This window comes from Sturnira hondurensis, unplaced genomic scaffold (genome assembly GCF_014824575.4).
Source record: "Sturnira hondurensis isolate 20B ecotype Veracruz unplaced genomic scaffold, ASM1482457v3 Scaffold0010428, whole genome shotgun sequence".
Classification (NCBI taxonomy): domain Eukaryota; kingdom Metazoa; phylum Chordata; class Mammalia; order Chiroptera; family Phyllostomidae; genus Sturnira; species Sturnira hondurensis.
In genome coordinates, this window is record NW_028083059.1 from 107,863 (window position 1) to 128,265 (window position 20,403).

Genomic DNA, 20,403 nt, shown 5'->3' on the forward strand with positions numbered 1-20,403 from the left:
TCAGCACCACGAACAGGGCCAGCCACCACACCCAGGAAAGGACGCTCTTCTGAATTTTTCTTCTGCATTGTTGGGGTCCGCATGCCTCAGAGCGTGGAAGTGGTGCTCACGTCGCTGAACGGATGAGTGACGAACTGTTAGGAAGCAGACACACTCCTCGTTCTTCAACTGGTGGCAGCAAACGAAAGATTAAAATCGCCTCCTATCCTGTAAGAGAGGTTTGAAATTACCAATAGGGACCTCCCAACTCCGGTATTCTGCGCATCCTTTTTGGCGGTAGACAAGGATTAAGCATGAATTGAGATAAAACAGTGATGGAGTTATGTCAGCATAGAGCTAAATAGAGCTAAAACATAATAAATTGAGCTTTGAGCTCTGGAAGGAAATCCCAAGAGACCAGGCGAGGCTCTAACAGCACCTACTCCCAGGGGGCTTTGCGTGAAACGCCGGCCCCACCCCCCATCCCAGGGTCCCCTGCGCGGCGGGCTCGCTCTCGCGAGCGCTGGAACGTGCCTCTGCGTGGTGGTTCTGCCCACTTCGGCCTTCTCATCGTGGCCGCTGGGGTTTGAGGTTCCCGCCGGGTCCCGGCTGGGCGGGAGTGATGCTTCCCGGCCCACCACGGCTTTGAGGCGAGAGGAACGTCCCAGACCCTTTTCCCCTTGCTTACGGCGCTGACTCCGGGCAACCATGTCTACCGGGTTCTCGTTCGGGACCGGAACGTTGGGCTCCACCACCGTGGCCGCTGGCGGGACTGGCACGGGCGGCGGTTTCTCCTTTGGGACAGGGGCGTCTAGGTAACCGTACTTCCTCGCCTTCCCGGCCCCGGTCCTCCTCGCGAGACTCCCGTGGGGTATTCCCGCCCATGGTTATTTCAGCTGGCTTTTTTTCTGGTCGGCCTGGAGAAAAATAATCGCCCCACGCCAGTTTCGTAGGCTTCCCGCTCGCTGCCCTTCCCGGGCCCTGCAGGTGGCCTACTTCAGAGGAGGCTGGATGGTCCCTATGTTGTGAGGGCCCCAGAATCCTGATCGTTGTTCCCTACGGATTGAGGTCTGGCTGAGTGAGAGGGCCTGGGATTTCACACCCGAGCCCCTACCATTTGTCAGTCTTAGGCACAATGAATTTTGAACTAATGAATGAAATACAGGTTATTGTGGGGTTTTGGAAAAAGAAAATAGAAAAATTTAGGGTCAAATAAAAATTTCTCCCCGATAATGCAGATTTCATTATAGATACGCGATTTTATACATTACAGAGCTTTAATGAGTCGTGGTTAACAAGCTTTCAAGACTGTGGCTCAAGCTGTCCTTTTTTCCCCCTTTTACAGCATTTATTGCAAAAATATCTTCAGCATTGTCTGTATTCATAAAAGCGGGGAGGACCACAGTCTACACAGTCGAGTCATAAATCTGGGAGTTTTCCTTAATACCTCCTTTTCTCTATACACACTGAATTAGCAAAACCTGATAATTTTAATTATTTTCTATTGGCTTCATTTTCAGTGCCACCACCCTGTTGCAAGCTCTTGTCATTTGGGGAACAAATATTTATTAGACATACTCCTATGTAGTAGGCTCTGTTTTAGGTGGTAAGGTAAATTAGTCTTGCTCTCCCGATGACATCTTACGAAAATACTTGATTCCTGCCAGGTTTCAACCTTTGACCTGTTAAATGAGAACTGCTCCCATCATCTCCTACTAAAATTGGTTCAATGAAATCCCAAATGCTATCTTAGAAATCTACTTCTATGTCAGTCTTTTTTACTGCACTGTAGTCCTTCAGTGATTTTTCCACTATCATTGGAATGAAGTAAAAATGAATTTTGCTATGGTCCACAAGATGCAAATAATCAGGAACCTCTTCAACAGGTCATTCTGAGCCCATCTTTTCCTCATTTTAGTTTGCTCCAACTCAGTGATCCAAACCTAAAAACAACAACAACAACAACAAAAAACCCCAAACCCTAAAAAAACATTTATATTGTCATCCAGTTCAGGAACACAAGTAACTGCAAGTTTCCAAGAAAAATACCCTTACTTTTTCTGCTACACTTTGATATTTTCTCTTCTGTTGCATTTCGTTTTTAAAAAATGTTTGTGGTGATCTACTAAATTAATTTCAAACCTTCAAATGGGTCCTGATCTTAGTGTGAAAAAATGCAGTTCTAGCAACTTGGGGCTTTTCTCAGTTTCTCAGGTGGGCTTGACCAAACCCCTTCCCCCTTTAGGGCAGTTCCCTCTGTTTGGGATTCCCTTACTACGGCCTACCCTTTGTACCAAGTTAATGCTTACTTTGGGGACTCAAAAGGTTACTTCCCCAGAGAGTCCTTTTCTGATCTATCAGTCCAGAAGAGGTGTACATCTTCATAGTACCCTGTACCACATAGCATGTATTACCGTTGTAACAGTTACTTATGTTTTTGTTGGCTTGTTTGTGGTCTGTTCCAAGTAGTAGAATGTATTTTCCATGAGGGTGTAGATCTTTTCATATTGTTTTTCCAGTAGACACAGTGGAGCTCAATATATATTTGTTGAATAAATGAATGATTAATCTTTCACTGCTTGTAAAAGCTTGGATAAATCGACAAAGGGAGAGACAGTCTAACATCTCTCTGTTGGAATGCTGATTTAGAGGCCTGACTGCCTGTACTGCCATTTGGTGATTTGTCTTTTCAAAGACAAATTCCTGCATTTGGAAAAGGGTTATAGAATCTTTACTTCAGAGCGTAGTTGAATGAGATAAAGCGTGTAGAGAATTTAGCATCATACCTGGCACTTGCTAATTAAGTCCACCTTAAGGCAAGCTCGGGAAGTTAAAATAACATTCCTGATCTGCTGGAGTCAACTTGGCTTTTCTACCACACATCCTGTTGGCAGGAGGGGTTGTGGTCAGGTGTGGGGCAGCTTTTTGTTTTTCTTAGAGAAAGTAAATTTCTCTGCCTCAGAGACATTTCTCTTGCTTCTCTGATAGAGTGATACGACTTCACTTTGATGTATTTCTTTGGTAGTGTTAACTGTAGTTATGTAGCATTTCTTTGTGTCTCAGTCAAGAAATTTTAAATGTTTTACTGGTGTAAAATTACACACTGTATATCTTTTGCATATTTATAAGATAGCAGTAAAAAATAGGATCACTAGCCCTGACTGATGTGGCTCAGTGGAGGGAGCACTGGCCCGCCAACCAAAAGGTTGCCAGTTAATTCCCAGGCAGGGCTCATGCCTGGTTCATGGGCTGGGCCCCCATTTCAGGGTGTGTGAGAGGCATCTCCCTCCTTTCCCATCTCTCTATAAAATCTTTTTTAAAAATGGATCACTAATTTTGGAGGAAGGGAAGCATAGTAATCATGTTCTTAATTTGATATCATCAAAATGTGCCAATAAATGTTTCTTTTAAACTCAGCTTTTTAAGTGTTTAAGAATCTGTGCTTTGTCAGCAGGTTGTAAGGTTGAGGCCTTACAGCCTTGCCCTGACAACCCCCGTACTTCATACACCCAGGGCACACACTTGTGTTCCTAAGTATCATTTTTAAAATCAGTGGTAAATAAAGGCACAATTAGTGTATGCTCTCTGCTTTTCCCTACCCTGAGTTAATGACTGATTTCAAGTTTTGCCTTTTTAATTACCTGTATTTTTTGGACCATAACACGCCCCCTAGGTTTTAGAGGAAGAAAATAGGAAAAAAATTTTTGAAGCAAAAAATGTGGTAAAATATTTAATAACATAAATAACATAATACTTCACCAATGTAAATGTAAATAACTCAACAGCAGCATCAACAACTATTATTCCTCCCAAATTGGGTGGGGCGGGTGGGGGTGCATCTTATAACCTGAAAAATATGGTAAGCTTCTCCCTCTTCATTGCCCTCACAGTGATTTGCTGGCATAATACCATGTGTTTAATGTATTTGGTAAAATTTATACATGTTCCTAATGATAACAGTAGTAACAATGTATATTGAGTGGAGTTAATTTGTCCTGCATGCTCTCTTAATCTTTACTAAACTTGTTAAGTGAGAACTCTTATTCCCATTTTGCAGATGAGTAAATAGAGGTTCAAAAGGGTTAAGTAATGACACATCTGTATCAGCATAGTGGGGAGCTGGTACTGGAACCCAGTCACAACTCTACTGCCTTCCCCTTAAATTGAAACTCCCCAGGATTTTAAGCATTTTAAAACTGACTTGAGATATGGAGATTACGTCTGTTTGGAAGGGCAGATAGAGAAGTAATAAATGCATATATAGGATGGATGGGATTTCCCATTATGTTAAACATGTTATAATCTCTTAACTCCCTTGTATAATTTTTGAAGTATCAAGTAGCCAAGGTTTTTTTTTTTTTGCCTATTTTTATAATTTGTTCTATTAATAGATAGCAAATTGGAGCCTCTGAAGCTTCTTAAGAATAGTTAAAAAGTTGTGAACTTTGTTCACATTAATATACTTGTTATTAGCTTCTCTTTCAAAAACTTTCAGAAGAGGATTTCTGCTGGTTAACACAGTGTTGATAGGGGGTAATTTTGCTTTGCATTTTACTCTTGCCAGGATATTTTCCTATTCTGTTGTTCTACTCCCCCCACCCCAAATTCCTACTGCTTTTTTGTGTGTCTCATACCTCCCTCCAACTCCCACCACATGCTTATGGTAATGCAGCAATAGAGAGGCAGTAAAGACGACTTAGAATCCCTTTTCCATTTCTGGGTATGTCATACTTTTCTTTATACTAGTAATTGAAGAAGAACAAATGAATTAGGCATTGTGAACTGTCCATGAGTAGTTCAAAAGGAAAATGGTCCACATTCAAGCATTTCCTTATGGCCATTATAATATATGCTTGATTTCAAACAAAAACTGGTGAGAACAGACTATGGGTGGTCGTATTTGATGACTTGGGATATGAAGTCTTAATTGCTGTAGATTATGGGTTACTTGAAGGTTGGTATTTTTTAAAGACTAGTTTTATGGGTGGATTTATTTTTAAAGATAACTGAAAAATATTTAAACTTGGTTCAGATTATTAGTTCCTTTTTTATCCTGTGGAAATTGGTTCCCTTTGTATCCTAATGTTTTCATTTAGCATATTACATATTACATATGCTAAATGAAAAAATAACCTTGAAGAGTTAATTTTCATTTTTCTTAAGTAAATATTGGCTCTAGTAGACTTCATTTTGTGTTTTTTATAAACAAGCAACCCTTCTTTGGGCCTCAATTTTGGAACTCTTGGAAGCACCATGACTCCAGCAACTACATCTGCTTCTTCGGGTGGTTTTGGAACTGGGCTCTTCGGATCTAAACCTGCCACTGGGTTCACTCCAGGAGGAACAAGTACAGGTAAGAAGGATTGTCACATTTTCAGGGAGTAGGTCAAACTCTGTACTGTATCTCCTCCCTTTACAAGTATTGTCATTAGTGGTAGTCTTTTAAAATGGTAAAAATATTAAGATGAAAAGAAGTAATGTGCCAGCTCAGTCATTAGCTATGATTAGCATAAGGAAAGAAAACACACATACATTTAAATAATTAAGGAAGTGATATCTCTTTAAATTTTTATAATAGATTATATAATACAGTGTTTTACTTCAGTGAAGATAATGTGAGTTAAGTTTACTAATTTGGCCATTAATTAATTTAGCATATATGGGATAGTCAGCATCGTATTTTACTATAACAGTGTAATTTACATTCTCACAAGATATTTTAAATTGTATTAAGATGATTGTTTCACTGGGAAAGGGCAAGAGTACAAAGTATTCTGGTGTACATTTTAGTAATGTGTTTTTTTAATACTACAAGTACTTTTTCATTACAGGCTAAAAATATGTTTCACTGGAGTCACTTCCTCACTTATCCTTTATTCTCTACCATCAGAGCCTATTAGCACCTTTTGCAATGACCTTTCAGCATTGATTGCAACACTTTTCACAACCACACATAGGAAATGAAAGAACTGCAGGAGTAAAGATTAGACCAGAGAGTGAGTGCACTTCAGCTGTGTGCCAGGGTTGCCTTGGAGTAGCTTTTTTTTTCCTTGTCTAATTTTGTTATAAGCAATAATTGTTTTCAATTTATAAATCTTATTTCCCAATTAATTAAATTATATGTAGTTTGTCATATGAGAATCAGCTATAGGAAGAATGTTTACATCAGTTAGTGGTTATGGTAGAAGAAGAAATTGTCATACGTATTGGTATTATTGGCAGTGTTCTCTCCCTGAGGGTGATTCTGTGGTCTTGCCCTTGTGACAAACCCAAAGAATGCCACCTTCCAATAATGATTACATTTTATTTCACTTTTTGTCCCCAGGAATAGCAACAATTATAACTACAGGATTAATTCTTAATAAGAACTTGGGAGAAAAGATCCCAAATCTGTGGTTTTCTACCTTTTCCTTACCTAATATTCTCCAGGCCTGGGGTTTAGAGGAAAGCATGTAAGGAGCTGAATGTAGACCACTGATGCTAACTTATCAAAGAAGCTTTCATTATTTGATTTTTTTTTAACTGACTATATATATGCCTTTTTTAATTGAGAAAAATTTTAATTCAGATAGAGTTTTTCTGCAGAAATTTATTTGACAATATATTTTGAGTTATTTGAGTCCTTTTAATGGAAAAAAACCCAAGGTGTAGGCCAGATGTCTTGGAATTAAGCCCTGGTTCTACCTCTAATTAGTTCTGAGGCCTTAAGTCATTGAAACATCTGGCAGTTTTAATTATTTATAAAATGAGGGCATTGGACTATAACAAGGTTTTGAATTACCTTCCAGCTCAAAAATATCTTAGTTTTCTATACCAATATGCCAAAGGGAATGTGAATGACTAGGGTTATAGCCTGCCTTGAATCTGGATGGAAGTAAATAATATGAAAGGAAATGAAAGGACCTTGAGAAACCTCAATTAAAATTAAATTAAAAATTGAAATAAAGGTCAGCGAGCTTTCTTTACTTGCCTGCTACTTACCTATTATCAATAGAAAACACATGTTTACCACGGAAATTTTGGACAGAATTGGCTACAAGGGTAAGCAACTGATTTTTCTGAGATTGTAGAACTAATACATGATTTCAAAGTACTGTACTCTGGCCTGAACTTCCATTTGTGGTAAAGTCAATCCAGAAGGATAATTTTTAGCTTTTATTTCCTTGGTGCTTTTAGGAGAAGCCAAACCATAAGCCATTCTTGCTTTTCTTCATTTAAATTTTTGAGCAGCTACTACTTCCTAACTCTCTGGCCTTAGGTTACATAATGCCTTGAACATTTAGTATTAGCTGTTGATACCAGGAACTACTGAGTTCATGAGCAAGACATTCAGTCTGTTGTGAGATGAAGGGGAATAGGCAGGTATAATGCTGTGTTCCTCTGTAATCTGGTAAATGCTGTAACAGATGTGTGAAAGGCGCCAAAGAAGGCAGAGGAAGAGGAGAATAGGAGTTCATTTGGGGGGCGGCAAACATTCTAGATGGAGGAATGGAAAGTACAAAGGCCCAATCATAAAACGATACAGGGAAATAGGAAAAATACTTTGTTCTTGGAGTTTGGGGTGCAGAGCTAGGAGTTATAGGGAGAGATTTGACAAGCCGTGGGACCAGATGGGAAAGATGATTGAATGCCAACTCTTTAGACTGTAATTTAGAGACAGTGGAGAGCTAATGGGAACCTAATGCCAGGGGGGAATCAGTCACCAGGGTATTTTGTTGTTGTCTTTCCTTTGTTTTTTCTTTCTTTTTTAAAGTAACATATTTCTAAGAAGAGATGATAGGCTAGAGGAGGCTGATAACAGAGAAACAAATTAAGAGGCTGTTGTAATAGTTCTTGAGAGGGAGAGATGGCCTGAACTAAGGTTTTTAAGGATGCTTGTATTCCTGGGATATCTCTGAAGTAGAATTGACAGGATTTGTGACTAATAAAATGCAATGGAGAGAAAGAATGTCAAAGATTATTGTGGTTTCTGCCCTGAGCAACTGAATTGACCACAGGGGTTTAGATTTTTTTATAGGGAGAGATGTAGAGGTCCACAGGGACGTTCAGGTAGAGCCAGCCAATTTCACTTGGATAGGTGTAGATTTAGCTATGTGCCTATTGCTGAAATTCTGAAAGTGGGTGAGATCTTTTAGGAGAGGAAGCAGGAAGTGAACCATAGGGAGTATCATTTAAGAAGTGAACACGGGGAGGAGATCGACAAAAGTGGACTGAAAAGAGCAGTACCACGAGGGGCTGGGCACTGACAAACACAGAAGCCAGAAGGAAGAGGATTGTAAGCATTATGCTGAGTGAAATAAGCAGGGTGGTGAAAGACAAACACCATAGGGTCTCATCTTTAACAGGAACCTAATCAACTAAACAAACAAACAAGCAAAATATAACCAAAGACACTGAAATTGAGAGTAGGCTGACAGTGACTAGGGTGGGAGAGGGGAGGGAATTTCAGGGGAAAAGGGTGAAGGGTTTGCAGTAAACATAAAGGACACAGAAATGGGAGGGAGGTGGGGAGGCTGCAGGGGTGGGCTGGGATGGGGGGAAAAGGCAGAAAACTACTTGAACAACAATTAAAATTAAATTTTTAATTAAAAAGAAAGGAGAGAGAATGGTTATTCAAGTAGTCTTGGAGGAAAGGGGCCATTTTTCTGCTGAGTATAAAGGAAAGGAAGGATAAATGCTGTTGAAGGTTAACCTAGCAATAGAATTAAAATTGAATTTCAATATTATCACATTGATTGAATTTTCTTTTGCTTTTCTTAACTCACACGGTAATCTCAGTATTCACCATGATTTAGTTGCAACTTTTATATTTTTCTCTCATATATACACAAGTACATCCTTGTTCTGTCTATAAAAAGTGGGGTCACTAACCTTTAGGAATCTTGATTGACCAGTATAATACATGTACAGTTATGGTAAAATAAGGAATTTTTTTCTTTTTAAAACAGGAACGCCAACCACTACATCTGCATCTACAACAGGTTTCAGTTTAGGATTCAGTAAACCTGCAGCATCTGCCACGCCATTTGCTCTGCCTATTACGTCTACCTCAGCGAGTGGTCTTACTCTCTCATCTGCTCTGACATCAACTCCAGCAGGTGAGGCAGAACGAAAAAAAAGGCACATTTTATGGTTAAAATTTAATTTTATTTGGTTAGTGTATATAGGTATCCACCTTTATGAAAGTTAATTTCAATTTGGGAAATTTTTTATTTAAACCATTCAGCAGTTTTGACTACTTGAACAACAATTAAAAACTACTTGATGTAGTTAATTAATGTTTTCTTTGTAAAAAAAGATAAGCATTGTAAAAAAAGATAAGCATTTTTACAATGCTTTACAAAGCATTATCTTATCTTTTTTTACAAAGATAAGCATTGGGCATTAAAGCAGCAGAGGTCATCTTGGAAGTTGGTCTCTATTTATAAAGAGCAAAGCACAGGAGAGGATGAGAAAAATAAGATGTAAAAACATTAATATCTACTTTGTTTTTAAGGGGCATTGGTGACAGGAAAGGATAAAGAGTTTGCATAAACCTTGCCTGGCTTAACCTCATTCAGATTTGAAGGTGGAGTTGGTGGCCTGGGCTGAAAACCCTTCATTACTGTGTGAAATTAGTTACCAGAAGCCATTCTTTGGGGTAGGCCAAAAAGTCCATGTGGTATTTTCTGTAAAATAAAAAACAGTTTTCATTTTTACCAATAACCGTATTTATTGATTTGGATATTTTGAGTATGTCAGGTATCTCCCACTATTGGCTTCTAGTGGGTAGAGGCCAGCAGTGCTGCTAAACATCGTCCAATGCGTAAGACAGCCCCACAGCAAAGAATAATATGGCCAAATGTCAGTAGTACCAAGAAACTTCTCAAACCACTTTTGATACATTCGATCAGTCATAGCACCTTCTCCACACACTGCACAAATCTTTTTTTTCTTATTTGTACCTTTCTTGAAATAATAAAGCAGAATATGCCAAAAATGTTGCATATTTTCTTTCATCCTTAATATTAAGAAAATTCAGGAAAATTCACCAGTTTTGATTTTTTTTTACACTCTGATATGACAGCTGTCACAATATATTTTTTTTCCCTCTTTTTAAAAAAAATATTTTATTTATTTATTTATCTTCAGAGGGGAAGGAGAGAGGGAGAGAAATATCAATGTACGGTTGCCTTTTGTGCGTCCCCTGCTGGTAGTTAGCCTGCAAGGAACCGGTCTGCAACCCATGCATGTGCCCTGACTGGGAATCGAACCGCGATCGTCTGGTTCGCAGGCCCGCGCTCAATCCACTGAGCTACGCCAGCCAGGGCCTACAATATAATTTAATGAAATTGTTTCAAATGAAGTTAAAGACAGCTAAGCACTACTAGAGCTATTGTACAGAAAAAACTAAACAAACTTTGTGGCCAATCCAGTATTATTATCCAAAGTCCTTTTTTTCTGTCACTGATTTTCTCTTTATTCATAAGTATATATAACTTTATTTTTATTGAGTAGTTTTCCCCAAGAGCCAATTTAATAATGGCCATCAGTTTTTTTTAGTAAAGTGTTTTATATTTTCTGTGGTGTTCTAGAAACAGTTTCCTTTTGAGGCTTACAATCTCCCTTTTTATAGCATCCACAGGGTTTAGTCTAAATAATCTGGGTGGAACGTCCGCCACGACTACAACAGCCTCAACAGGCCTTTCTTTAGGCGGAGCCTTGGCTGGTTTGGGAGGCTCACTTTTCCAGAGTACGAATACAGCAGCATCAGGTAATTGATGGTATTTACTCTCCAGAAATAGTAAATATTTATTTTTCAATTTACTTTATTTTGGCATTTTCATCAGATTGCTTTGTCTCATTAACCTCTGTGTTTTCCTTTCAGTATGAAAACAATTACAACATTTTTTTCATGCATAATTGGACATCTTAGCCATATTTTAGATAAAAATTTTCCTGTTCTCAGTATTGACTGACTAGATAAAGCAATGAAGAGGAGAGGAGCCTGTTTGAGGAGTCAGTAAAGTTTCTAGAGAAACTTGTCTTTGTAATAAATAGCAGTTCAGTAGTCTTGGATCATTAGTTTCTACAGTCATTATAAGACATTGACATTTTAAGACCTGTGCCTAGGAATAGCCTTCGATTATAGACTTCAGGAAAGGGTATTAGCATGCTTCGAAAGCAAGATTGTAAGATACAATATTAAACAATTTTAATAATTTTATTATAGTCAGGTAATACTAAAGTATCAATTCACCTGGCTGAGACTACTGAATTAATATTTTATATTTTGGGTGGATTTCTCATTTCATGCTTATTTTGAGATTAGCCTCATGTTAAGGATTCTACAGATGTTTTGAATATTGACTATAGCTAACACCAATATGGGAAAGCCAGTGGAGTGAGAAAAGCTTCCGTTTTATTTGAAGAGGTTGTATAATTACCTCACATAGCAGTGTAACATCAAGAATTTCTGTTTAACAATTTACATATTAGGAATAGTTGATAAATGTATCAACTATTTTTTGATAAATAATTTATAATTGCTATTTCAGAGTGTCTGATATGTGTCTAATTCTTGATTGTGTGGTAGAGATGAAGGAATGTGACATGATGATCTCTGTAAAAGTTTTTTTGTGTGTGTCCTCTAATAATGGAGTAATTCCAGGTTGGTGGAAGGGGAAAAAAGGTCAAGGTAATCTGTAGAAATTTGTAATATTCAAATTTCATTGATCTTTCAAATACTTTGTTATTATTGTATTAATTTGTAGGTATTCCAGATGCCTTCCAATAACCAAATTATTAGATGACACTAATATATATTTCTTTGCCAGATATATATTTGAACCTTTTCCCCAAAGATTCCTATGAGAGTAAGACACAAAAGTAATGGGGGAGGTAGAGTGTTGTTTTTGTGTTTTATTATTGCATTTTTAGGTTTATTCTGATTTTTCTTAGGCTCATGACACAATAGTCAATGCTTAATTTGACTGTTAGGTTAGTTATATTAACCTAAGGGTGCCATTGATTTTTTGAAGCTTAGTAAATTATTTATTTAGCTACATGTTTTTGTACATTGCCAGAATTTAAATTTCGTTTTCACTTACCCCATGCTCTTATCAGTACATCCCATTGTTTTCTGTTTTTAAAGTAAACAGCATCTTCTTTTAAAAAAAGGAAAAACCCACAGTTGTTTCAGTTTGGAAATGTATGAATTTACATGATTTATCAGCCCAAGATCTTTGAAATTTTGCTACTCGATTCACAAGTATATATTAATGACTTAAAATTAACTGTAGTCTAGCCCCTTTAGTCAGTGAAGTAGGATTTAAATAAATGAAGTCTACTTTTTTAAAAAAAGCTTTATGAAAAGAACGTGGAAGTATGAAAATTTGATGTTTCAGTGGTAAGACTTCCAATTACCAGTTCTTTAAAATTCATTCATAGTAAAACTGTTTGCTTTATATGATACTAAATTCTTGTAAATTCATACTAGATATTTATTTTCCCTCAGCTTTATCAAGGTATAATTGACAAAATTGTAAGATTTTTAAAGTGTACATGATTTGATAGATATATATGTTGTAAAATTATACATTAATTAACTTTAACTTTTCAGTTAAGTAATACATTCAATAGTAGATTATTTTAAAAGTACGTAATACCAAATCATGATTGAAGACAAGATGTATTCACCTGAAAACATACAAACTAAAACTGCTTTTGTAGATAAGGTTTATGAGCAAGAAATAAGATTGTCCACATATACCAAATTAACATATAGTCTGATCCTTTTAATAAAGAAAACTCATATCTTCCAAGGTACAAGTAGTGTTGAACACAAGCAAGACTACGAGTCTCTGTTTAGAGTGTGCTCTAGGCCTGTTTCTTGTTATTTTCCTAAATTAAATATTCAGAAAATCTGGGATCTAACTTAAAAGCATTTGAGTGCCGTAGTCTGAAGAGGAAATCACTATAAACACTTTCAGTGAACTTTGTAAATAGATGTTTGGTTTATTTGTAGGTCTTGGACAGAATCCTTTAAGTTTGACTTTGGGAACCACAGCAGCTACTTCAGCTGCAGGCAGTGAAGGTCTTGGTGGTATAGATTTTAGTAGCTCATCAGATAAAAAGAGTAAGTAATGTTGTAATTTCATGTTCTAACAGTCCTGTGATAACATACATTTCTGTGTCTGGAAGATCATTAGTTATATATTCAGTAGTGAACTTTTTACTTTTCAGTTTGTATGCATTTTATTTTGTAAATTTTGTGTTTGACATATAAGATTTTATTTTTGTAGAAAATTGAGATTCGTATGTACCTATGTCTTATGTAGCTCTCTCAGTGTGTGTATTAATATATGTTTTTTTTGTTTGGGATCATAATAGATACATTGTTTGAAACTTGTTCTTTCTCATGTAGAATTTCAGAAGTATTTATCAATGTCAATAATTCTTTAAAAGTATTTTAATGCTGCTCACTATTAATTTAATGAATGACTATAGTAATTTAGTCAGCCATCATCCAGTTGTTAGTGTTTGATTTCAGCTCTTTTATTCTGGGAAGTATCACTGTATTGGGCCTCTTTAAAGAAAAGAGTGAGTCCAGGTAGTATTGTAGTTTAAAGAGTGTCAACTTTGGAGCTGAATTGCCTGGGTTCAAATCTTGGCTCGACTGTTCACAAGCTCTGTGGCCTTATTCAAGTTATTAATCTTCCCTGTGCTTTAGTTTTGTTTTTTCTTTTTATCTGTGAGTGGGGAAAAGTAACTGCTTGCTTTGTAGGGTTAGTTTGAGGACTACTATATTTGCAAAACTTCAGCAGAGCCAGACACACAGTAAACACTGTTTGCTTTTATTGTAAATTTTATTTATACTTGTTATTATCTCTTTCTCTCTTTTTTTAGGTTTTATTTATTTTTAGAGAGTGGGAATAGGGAGGGAGAGAGGGAGAGAAACATCAATATGTGGTTGCCTCTCATGCACCACCCAGTGCACAGGACCTGGCCTGCAACCCAAGCTTGTGCTTTGACTGGGAATTGAACTAGTGACCCTTTGGTTCTCACTCAAGTCAGCACTTAATCCATTGAGCCACACCAGCTAGAGCATTTTTTGATGATCTCTTTAGGGCAAATATCTAGAAACTGAATCACTGGCTTAAAGACAGGGACATTTTGGAGATTTTTTTCCTCTTTTTTAAAAAATATATATTTTATTGATTATGCCATTATAGTTGTCCCATTCCCCTCTTCACTCCCCTCCACCCTGCACACCCCTCCCCCACCATTCCCCCCCTTTAAGTCATGTCCATGTGTCACAAGTTCTTTAGATTCTGTATTTCCCCTACTATTCTTGCTCTCCCCGCTGTCTATTTTCTACCTACTGTCTATGCTACTTACTCTCTGTACCTTCTCCCCCCTTCTCCTTCTCCCACTCCCCTGTTGCTAACCCTCCATGTGATCTCCATTCCTATGGTTCTGCTCCCGATCTAGCTGTCCTCTTAGTTTGCTTTTGTCTTAGGTATGGTTGTTAATAACTGTGAGTTTGCTGTCCTTTCACTGTCCATAGTTTTTATCTTCTTTTTCTTAGATAAGTCCCTTTAACATGTCATATAATAAGGGCTTGGTGATGATGAACTCCTTGAATTTGACCTTATCTGAGAAGCACTTTATCTGCCCTTCTATTCTAAATGAAAGCTTTGCTGGATAGAAAAGCTGTAGGTCTTTGGATTTCATGACTTGAAATATTTCTTTCCAGCCCCTTCTTGCCTGTAAGGTCTCTTTTGAGAAATCAGCTGACAGTCTGATGGGCACTCCTTTGTAGGTGACTGTCCCCTTATCTCTTGCTGCTTCTAGGATGCTCTCCTTCATTTTAATCTTGGGCAATGTAATTATGATGTGCCTTGGTGTGTTCCTTCTTGGGTCCAACTTCTTTGGAACTCTCTGAGCTTCCTGGATTTCCTGGAAGTCTATTTCCTTTGCCAGACTGGGGAAGTTCTCCTTTATTATTTGTTCAAATAAATTTTGCACTCGTGGCTGCTCCTCTTCCCCATCTGGTACCCCTATAATTCGGGTGTTGGAATATTTAAAGATGTCCTGGAGTTCCTAAGCCTCTCCTCATTTTTTTTGAATTCTTGTTTCTTCCTTTTCTGTTTGGTTGTCTCTTTCTTCCTTCTGCTCCACTCCCTTGATTTGAGTCTCAGTTTTCTTTCCATCAGTATTGGTTTCCTGTGCATTTCCCTTCATTTCAATCAGTTTAGCCTTCATATGTTCCTCTAATTTGTGGCTAAAATCAACCAATTCTGTGAGCATCCTGATCACCAGTGTTTTGAACTGTGCATCTGACAGGCTGGCTATTTCTTGGTCACTTAGAATTATAGGCTCTGGGGCTTTGAGCTGTTCTTGAGTCATAATGTTTGGTCTGTTTGCACCTGTTATGTTTGAGAGGCGGAGCCTTAGGTGTTCATCAGGGCCGGGAGACCCAGTCACTGGGTTGTGATGCTGTATGTGGGGGCGGGGTCAGAGAGGGGGAAAAAATGGTGCTTTGGTCCATTCTGCTCTTGCTCAGATTTCTGTCCCCTCTACAGTTTCTCACAAGCAAATTGGGCCCCTCTGGTGCCGGTTCCCAGGTGTGTGGGCCCGTGTACTCTCCAGGACCCTGTGGGTCTCTCCAATGAACTCTCTGTGAGCCTGGGAGCCTCTCCCGGCATCTGGACCCCGAGAAAGTCTTTCCAGTTGGTGCTTTCATGCTCTAATTCCCGTCACTGGGGCCCTAGCCTGAGCGGTCTGTCTCACTGTTCGCTCCTTTGCTTGGTTTATCTGTGCGCGAATGTGTGACCACAGTCAGCCAGCCGCCCTGCATCCTCACTGGGTCCGCCAGTCACCACCCCACTCCTGGGATCCACCAACTGCCTCCGCCTCCACTCCTGGGTCAGTCACACCAAAAGGTCTTTTCAGCCCGACCCCGCTCTGCCGCTGCCTCCACCCCTCTTACTGGTCTGGCTAAGTGGTTAGTTGTTGTTGGACTTCTGTACAGTTCAGTTTTCACTGTTTTGGCTGCGTTTATATTTCTAAAACTTAGCTGTCTTTAAATTCAGTTTTGGGAGGGGGGCACAGTGTTTCCACCTATGCCTCCATCTTGGCCGGAAGTCTGGAGATTTTTGTATACATTGTGAAATTGCTTTCCAGAAAGGTTTTACCAAAACCCTTTACCCACCAAGTAAGAAAATGTCCATTTTACTGTGCTTTTGCCGTGCAGAATATTTTCTTCAAAAATTTGCCAAATTCATTTTGAAAAGTTTTTTTATTGTTGTTGGTTCTCTGTATGATTTTTTTTCTGTTTTACAACATCTTTTCTGCTTCTGATGGAAACATGTCTTACTGGAGGACACACACATATGTATTACATTGAGTCTCTCAGAAGAACTTGAGGATGAGGGAGTGATATAAAATAGTGTCCATACATCTGTATAAGAAAATTTTAAATTGGACATGGGTTTTATTATAAGGAGATATTATAATATCTCCTTATAAGGAGATATTGTTTGAGCAACTTGCTATCCTAAAAGTTGGTAAAATTCTTTTAAACTTAACACAGGTTGGGTTTATTTCTCTTGAAATGAAAATTTACTAATTTCTAAACTAATCCTATCTTATTTTTCTATATTCTTTATTTTTTAAGATTTTATTAATTTATTTTTAGAGAGAGGAAGGGAAGGAGGAATAGAGGGACAGAAACCCATCATTGTGTGGTTGCCTTTCTAGTGTGCCCCCCACTGGGGACCTGGCCTGCAACCAGGCATGCGCCCTGACTGGGAATCAAACCAGTGACCCTTTGGCTCTCAGGCTGGTGCTCAATCCACTGAGCCACAGCAGCCAGGGCTTTATGTGATATTTTTAATGGCAACTCCATTGTTAGAATAATAGGCTTAGCTGTTCTCTCAGCTTTTTTTTTTTTTTAACTCAGTTGGAGCAGCCTGATACCCTCCAATTACTTTTATTTTGAGCATGAGACAACTTGTCTCTCCATTGTGATTGCTTTTAGGCTCCATGTGAAGGAGCAGATTGAAGCAGAGGATTGAGAAAAATGTAAGGAGTTAATCCTTCCTCTCCTGCCCCAGTCCTATTCTCATATATATTGTATCTTTGCCAGAACTGAGCAAAAGGAACACACAGAATAAATGCATATGACTGCATGTACCACATTCCAGTTCTCTCTAATCTGCTGTATGTGTTAAGGGAGTTAGGGGATCTTTTTTTTAAATCTGAAAGATTTTTTTTTAGTACCTATACTAGTATGCACCTGTAGTATCAGTGGGATTTAATCAGATGAAGAGTGGTGGGGAACAGCATTCCATGAAGGGGGGCAGCAGAGCAAGGCCTAGAGATGAGGGTGATATTAGCCCTTTTGAAGAACTGCCGGAAGGCCAGCATAGCTGCAGAACAGAAAGATTTGAATTCCAGAGATTCAGAAGGGCCTTCTATAGCACGGTAAAGAGTTTTGTAATTATACTGAGGTCATTTAAGATCTACTAAAGGGTTTTGATGAGGATAATGTGTCCTGATGAGATTTGTATTTTAAGAGCATTCTGACTGGAGAATAATGTCCAGGAAGCCAAGAGTAAATGCGTAGAACTGTTAGGAGCCGCTCTGGCCGTCCCTGGGTGTGAGTGAGGCAAGCTGAGTGGGCTAATCAGGAGTCCACAGTCGTCTAAAAACAGGTTCAAGTTTTCTTATACGCATGTTTGTGCATGTATTAATTTTTATAAAGTATAATACAATGGAATATCAAAGAAATAGCAAAGTAATAGCTAGTCAAGAAAAAAGTCGAACTTTTTAGAAGAAAATAAAATTAAATTCCTACCTTATCTTACTGTGTCTCATCAAATCTAAGACACTGTTTATAGAACGTGGGTGCCAATTTCAGAAATGTCCAACCAAGAAAGGAAAAAATATCTTAGAATCAATGAAATACAAAATATGTAAAAATAAAGTTGAATTAAAGAGGTAAACAAAAAGAAACTCCATGTACAAAGATATAAGGTAAATGATGAGTTTAAAGTGAAATACTTGATTTGTAGATGCTGCTTTTTTCATGTTTTAACATCTATTAAGCCAAGATGTATCTTAAAATTATAAGGATCTAGTTTTAGAAATGGACAGAGGAAATATAATACATATGAGACAATTAATTTGCTTAATGTTGAAATAGCTCTTAGAAGTCAGTAAGAGAAATACTTCAACAAGGTACAAATAGCATAAACAGTAGGTTAACAAAAGGAGAAATGTACTTGTCTAATTAATATTTTAAATAAATGTTTTACTTTGTACTATCAGGATTATGAATTAAGGTTATAATAAAGTAGCATTTTCACCTACATACTAGCTTTAATGGGTTCATTGTTGTTGAGAGTGTGGTGGAAAAGGTACTCTTATTCCTGGTAGATGGGAAGGTAAGTTGGGACAGTTTTTTTCTTCAGGAATCAGTTTGGTGTTATGTCAAAGGCCGTCTCTTGCATATTCTTTGACATATAAATTCCTCTTGGAATACAAATCAAGTAGTGCACAAGTATTGTGTTTGTAGATACAGAGATTTATTGAAGCAGTATTCTTTCTGTAGTAAATGCTGATATGCTATGAAAGCGATTGGACATAAATAAAGGTTATACAGCTACATCATCTATGCACTGTGTGGTCATTTAAAGTCTTTTTAATTGAAATGGAAAATATTCACAACATGCTGAGAAAATACATTAAAAATAACAGTGATCCTGATTGCTTAAAAAAAATGTATGTGTAAGTGCAGAGATGGAACCACTGAAATTCACTGTGGGGATGAAGTTTTGTTGGTTTCTCTATTTTCTATACTTTCTTAAATAAACAGGTCACTGCAACATTTTGCTAAGGAGCACTTTATTACTTTTTTCTATTTTTAGATGTATACTATTAGATGTAATGAAATAGGTGTTATTACAGCTTTTGATTGGTTTGCAAACAAAAATATTCATTTAAAAAAATTTGCTGCTTTTGTAAATATTTAGAGAAGTCAGGTAATCTGATGTATTTTAGTATTCCATACTAATTGAGCCTCAAAAAGAATTAAGCAAAGCTCTTAGGAGTTAAACTGCCAAGTAGGAATATTTTTCATGGAACATAGTTAAAAAATATTTTTAAAAATTTATTTCAAAAAGTTTTTCAGCGTTGGCTGGTGTAGCTCAGTAGATTGAGTATGGGCCTGCTAACCAAAGGGTTGCCGGTTCGATTCCCAGTCAGGGCACATGCCTGGGTTGCGGGCCAGCTCCCCAGTTGGGGGCGGGTAAGAGGCAACCATACGTTGATGTTTCTCCTCCTCGTCTTTCTTCCTCCCTTCCACTCTGTCTAGAAAATAAATAAAATCTTTAAAAAAAAAAGTTTTTTAATTACACTTTGCATTCAATATTATTCTGTGTTAGTTTTAGGTATACCACAGAGTGGTTAGAAAATTAATGTACTTTACAAAGTGATGCTTCAAGTAACCTCCTGGCCTCATACACAGTTATCAGTAGTTATCACAATATTATTGACTGTGTTCTCTATGCTGTCATTTACATCTCTGTGACTGTTCTGTAACTACCAAATTGTACTACTTAATCCCTTCCTCTTTTTCACCAAGCTGCCCTTTTCCTACCCCTCTGGCTGCTCTCAGTATATTTTCTGTATTTAAAAGTCTGTTTCTATTTTGTTTATTTTATTCTTTAGCTTCCACATATAAGTGAAATCATATGGTCTTTGTTTTGCTCTCTCTGACTTCTTAAGGAAGATTCTTCCCCTTGAAAGAAATAGATGCAAATCAGCTACATAACTGTTTATACACACATAAATATGTCTTTATAACTAGCTGTGTTTGGAGTTTGTGGTAAGTCATGTTTAAGGGGCAGTCTAAGAAATACTTAAGTTTCTATTTATACCTTAGTTTGCATTAAGTTAAAACTTGTATTTGCAATATGTTGTTAAATTACCTAGTTTTACATAAGACTTCTTGAATTTTCTAGGTGATAAAGCAGGAACAAGACCAGAGTAAGTTTACAATTTAACTTTTAAAATATTCTCATTAGTGAGTTTAATTTATTAAATTGTAGGCAAATGATGTGGTTGGAAGTACATGGAAACATGTAGGCATTTAGAAGAAAAAGAACTTTAACCATTCTTTGTTAAAAATAAAGTAATAAAGATGCTCTACAAAGATTATAAAAGTTCAAATCTTTAATTTTTAATCATTAAGAAAATTTGTAACATTGTTTTCAGTAAATGATTGGATTTTCCCCACGTAATACAAATAAATTCAAATATATGTATGTATTCTTTTAACTTATTAAATATTGAACAATTCGTGGAACTTTACTCTTGGAGCACCTTTTGTATATATAAATGAAAATAATACTAGTGTTTGCATGTACCTTTTTTATA

General features: G+C 37.3%; 1 protein-coding gene across 1 annotated transcript in view; it reads left to right on the top strand.

Annotated features, from left to right (window-relative positions):
* Nucleotides 1-487: 487 nt before the first annotated feature.
* The window catches only part of NUP58 (nucleoporin 58), a 49,046-nt gene continuing 29,130 nt past the window's right edge, over nt 488-20,403 (top strand). Inside the window, exons 1-6 of the mRNA XM_037058816.1 lie at nt 488-794; nt 5,190-5,332; nt 8,928-9,077; nt 10,595-10,732; nt 12,986-13,096; nt 19,989-20,013. Of these exons, the coding sequence (XP_036914711.1) occupies nt 688-794; nt 5,190-5,332; nt 8,928-9,077; nt 10,595-10,732; nt 12,986-13,096; nt 19,989-20,013 (674 nt within the window). The 5' untranslated portion in view covers nt 488-687. The remainder of the gene's footprint in view (nt 795-5,189; nt 5,333-8,927; nt 9,078-10,594; nt 10,733-12,985; nt 13,097-19,988; nt 20,014-20,403) is intronic.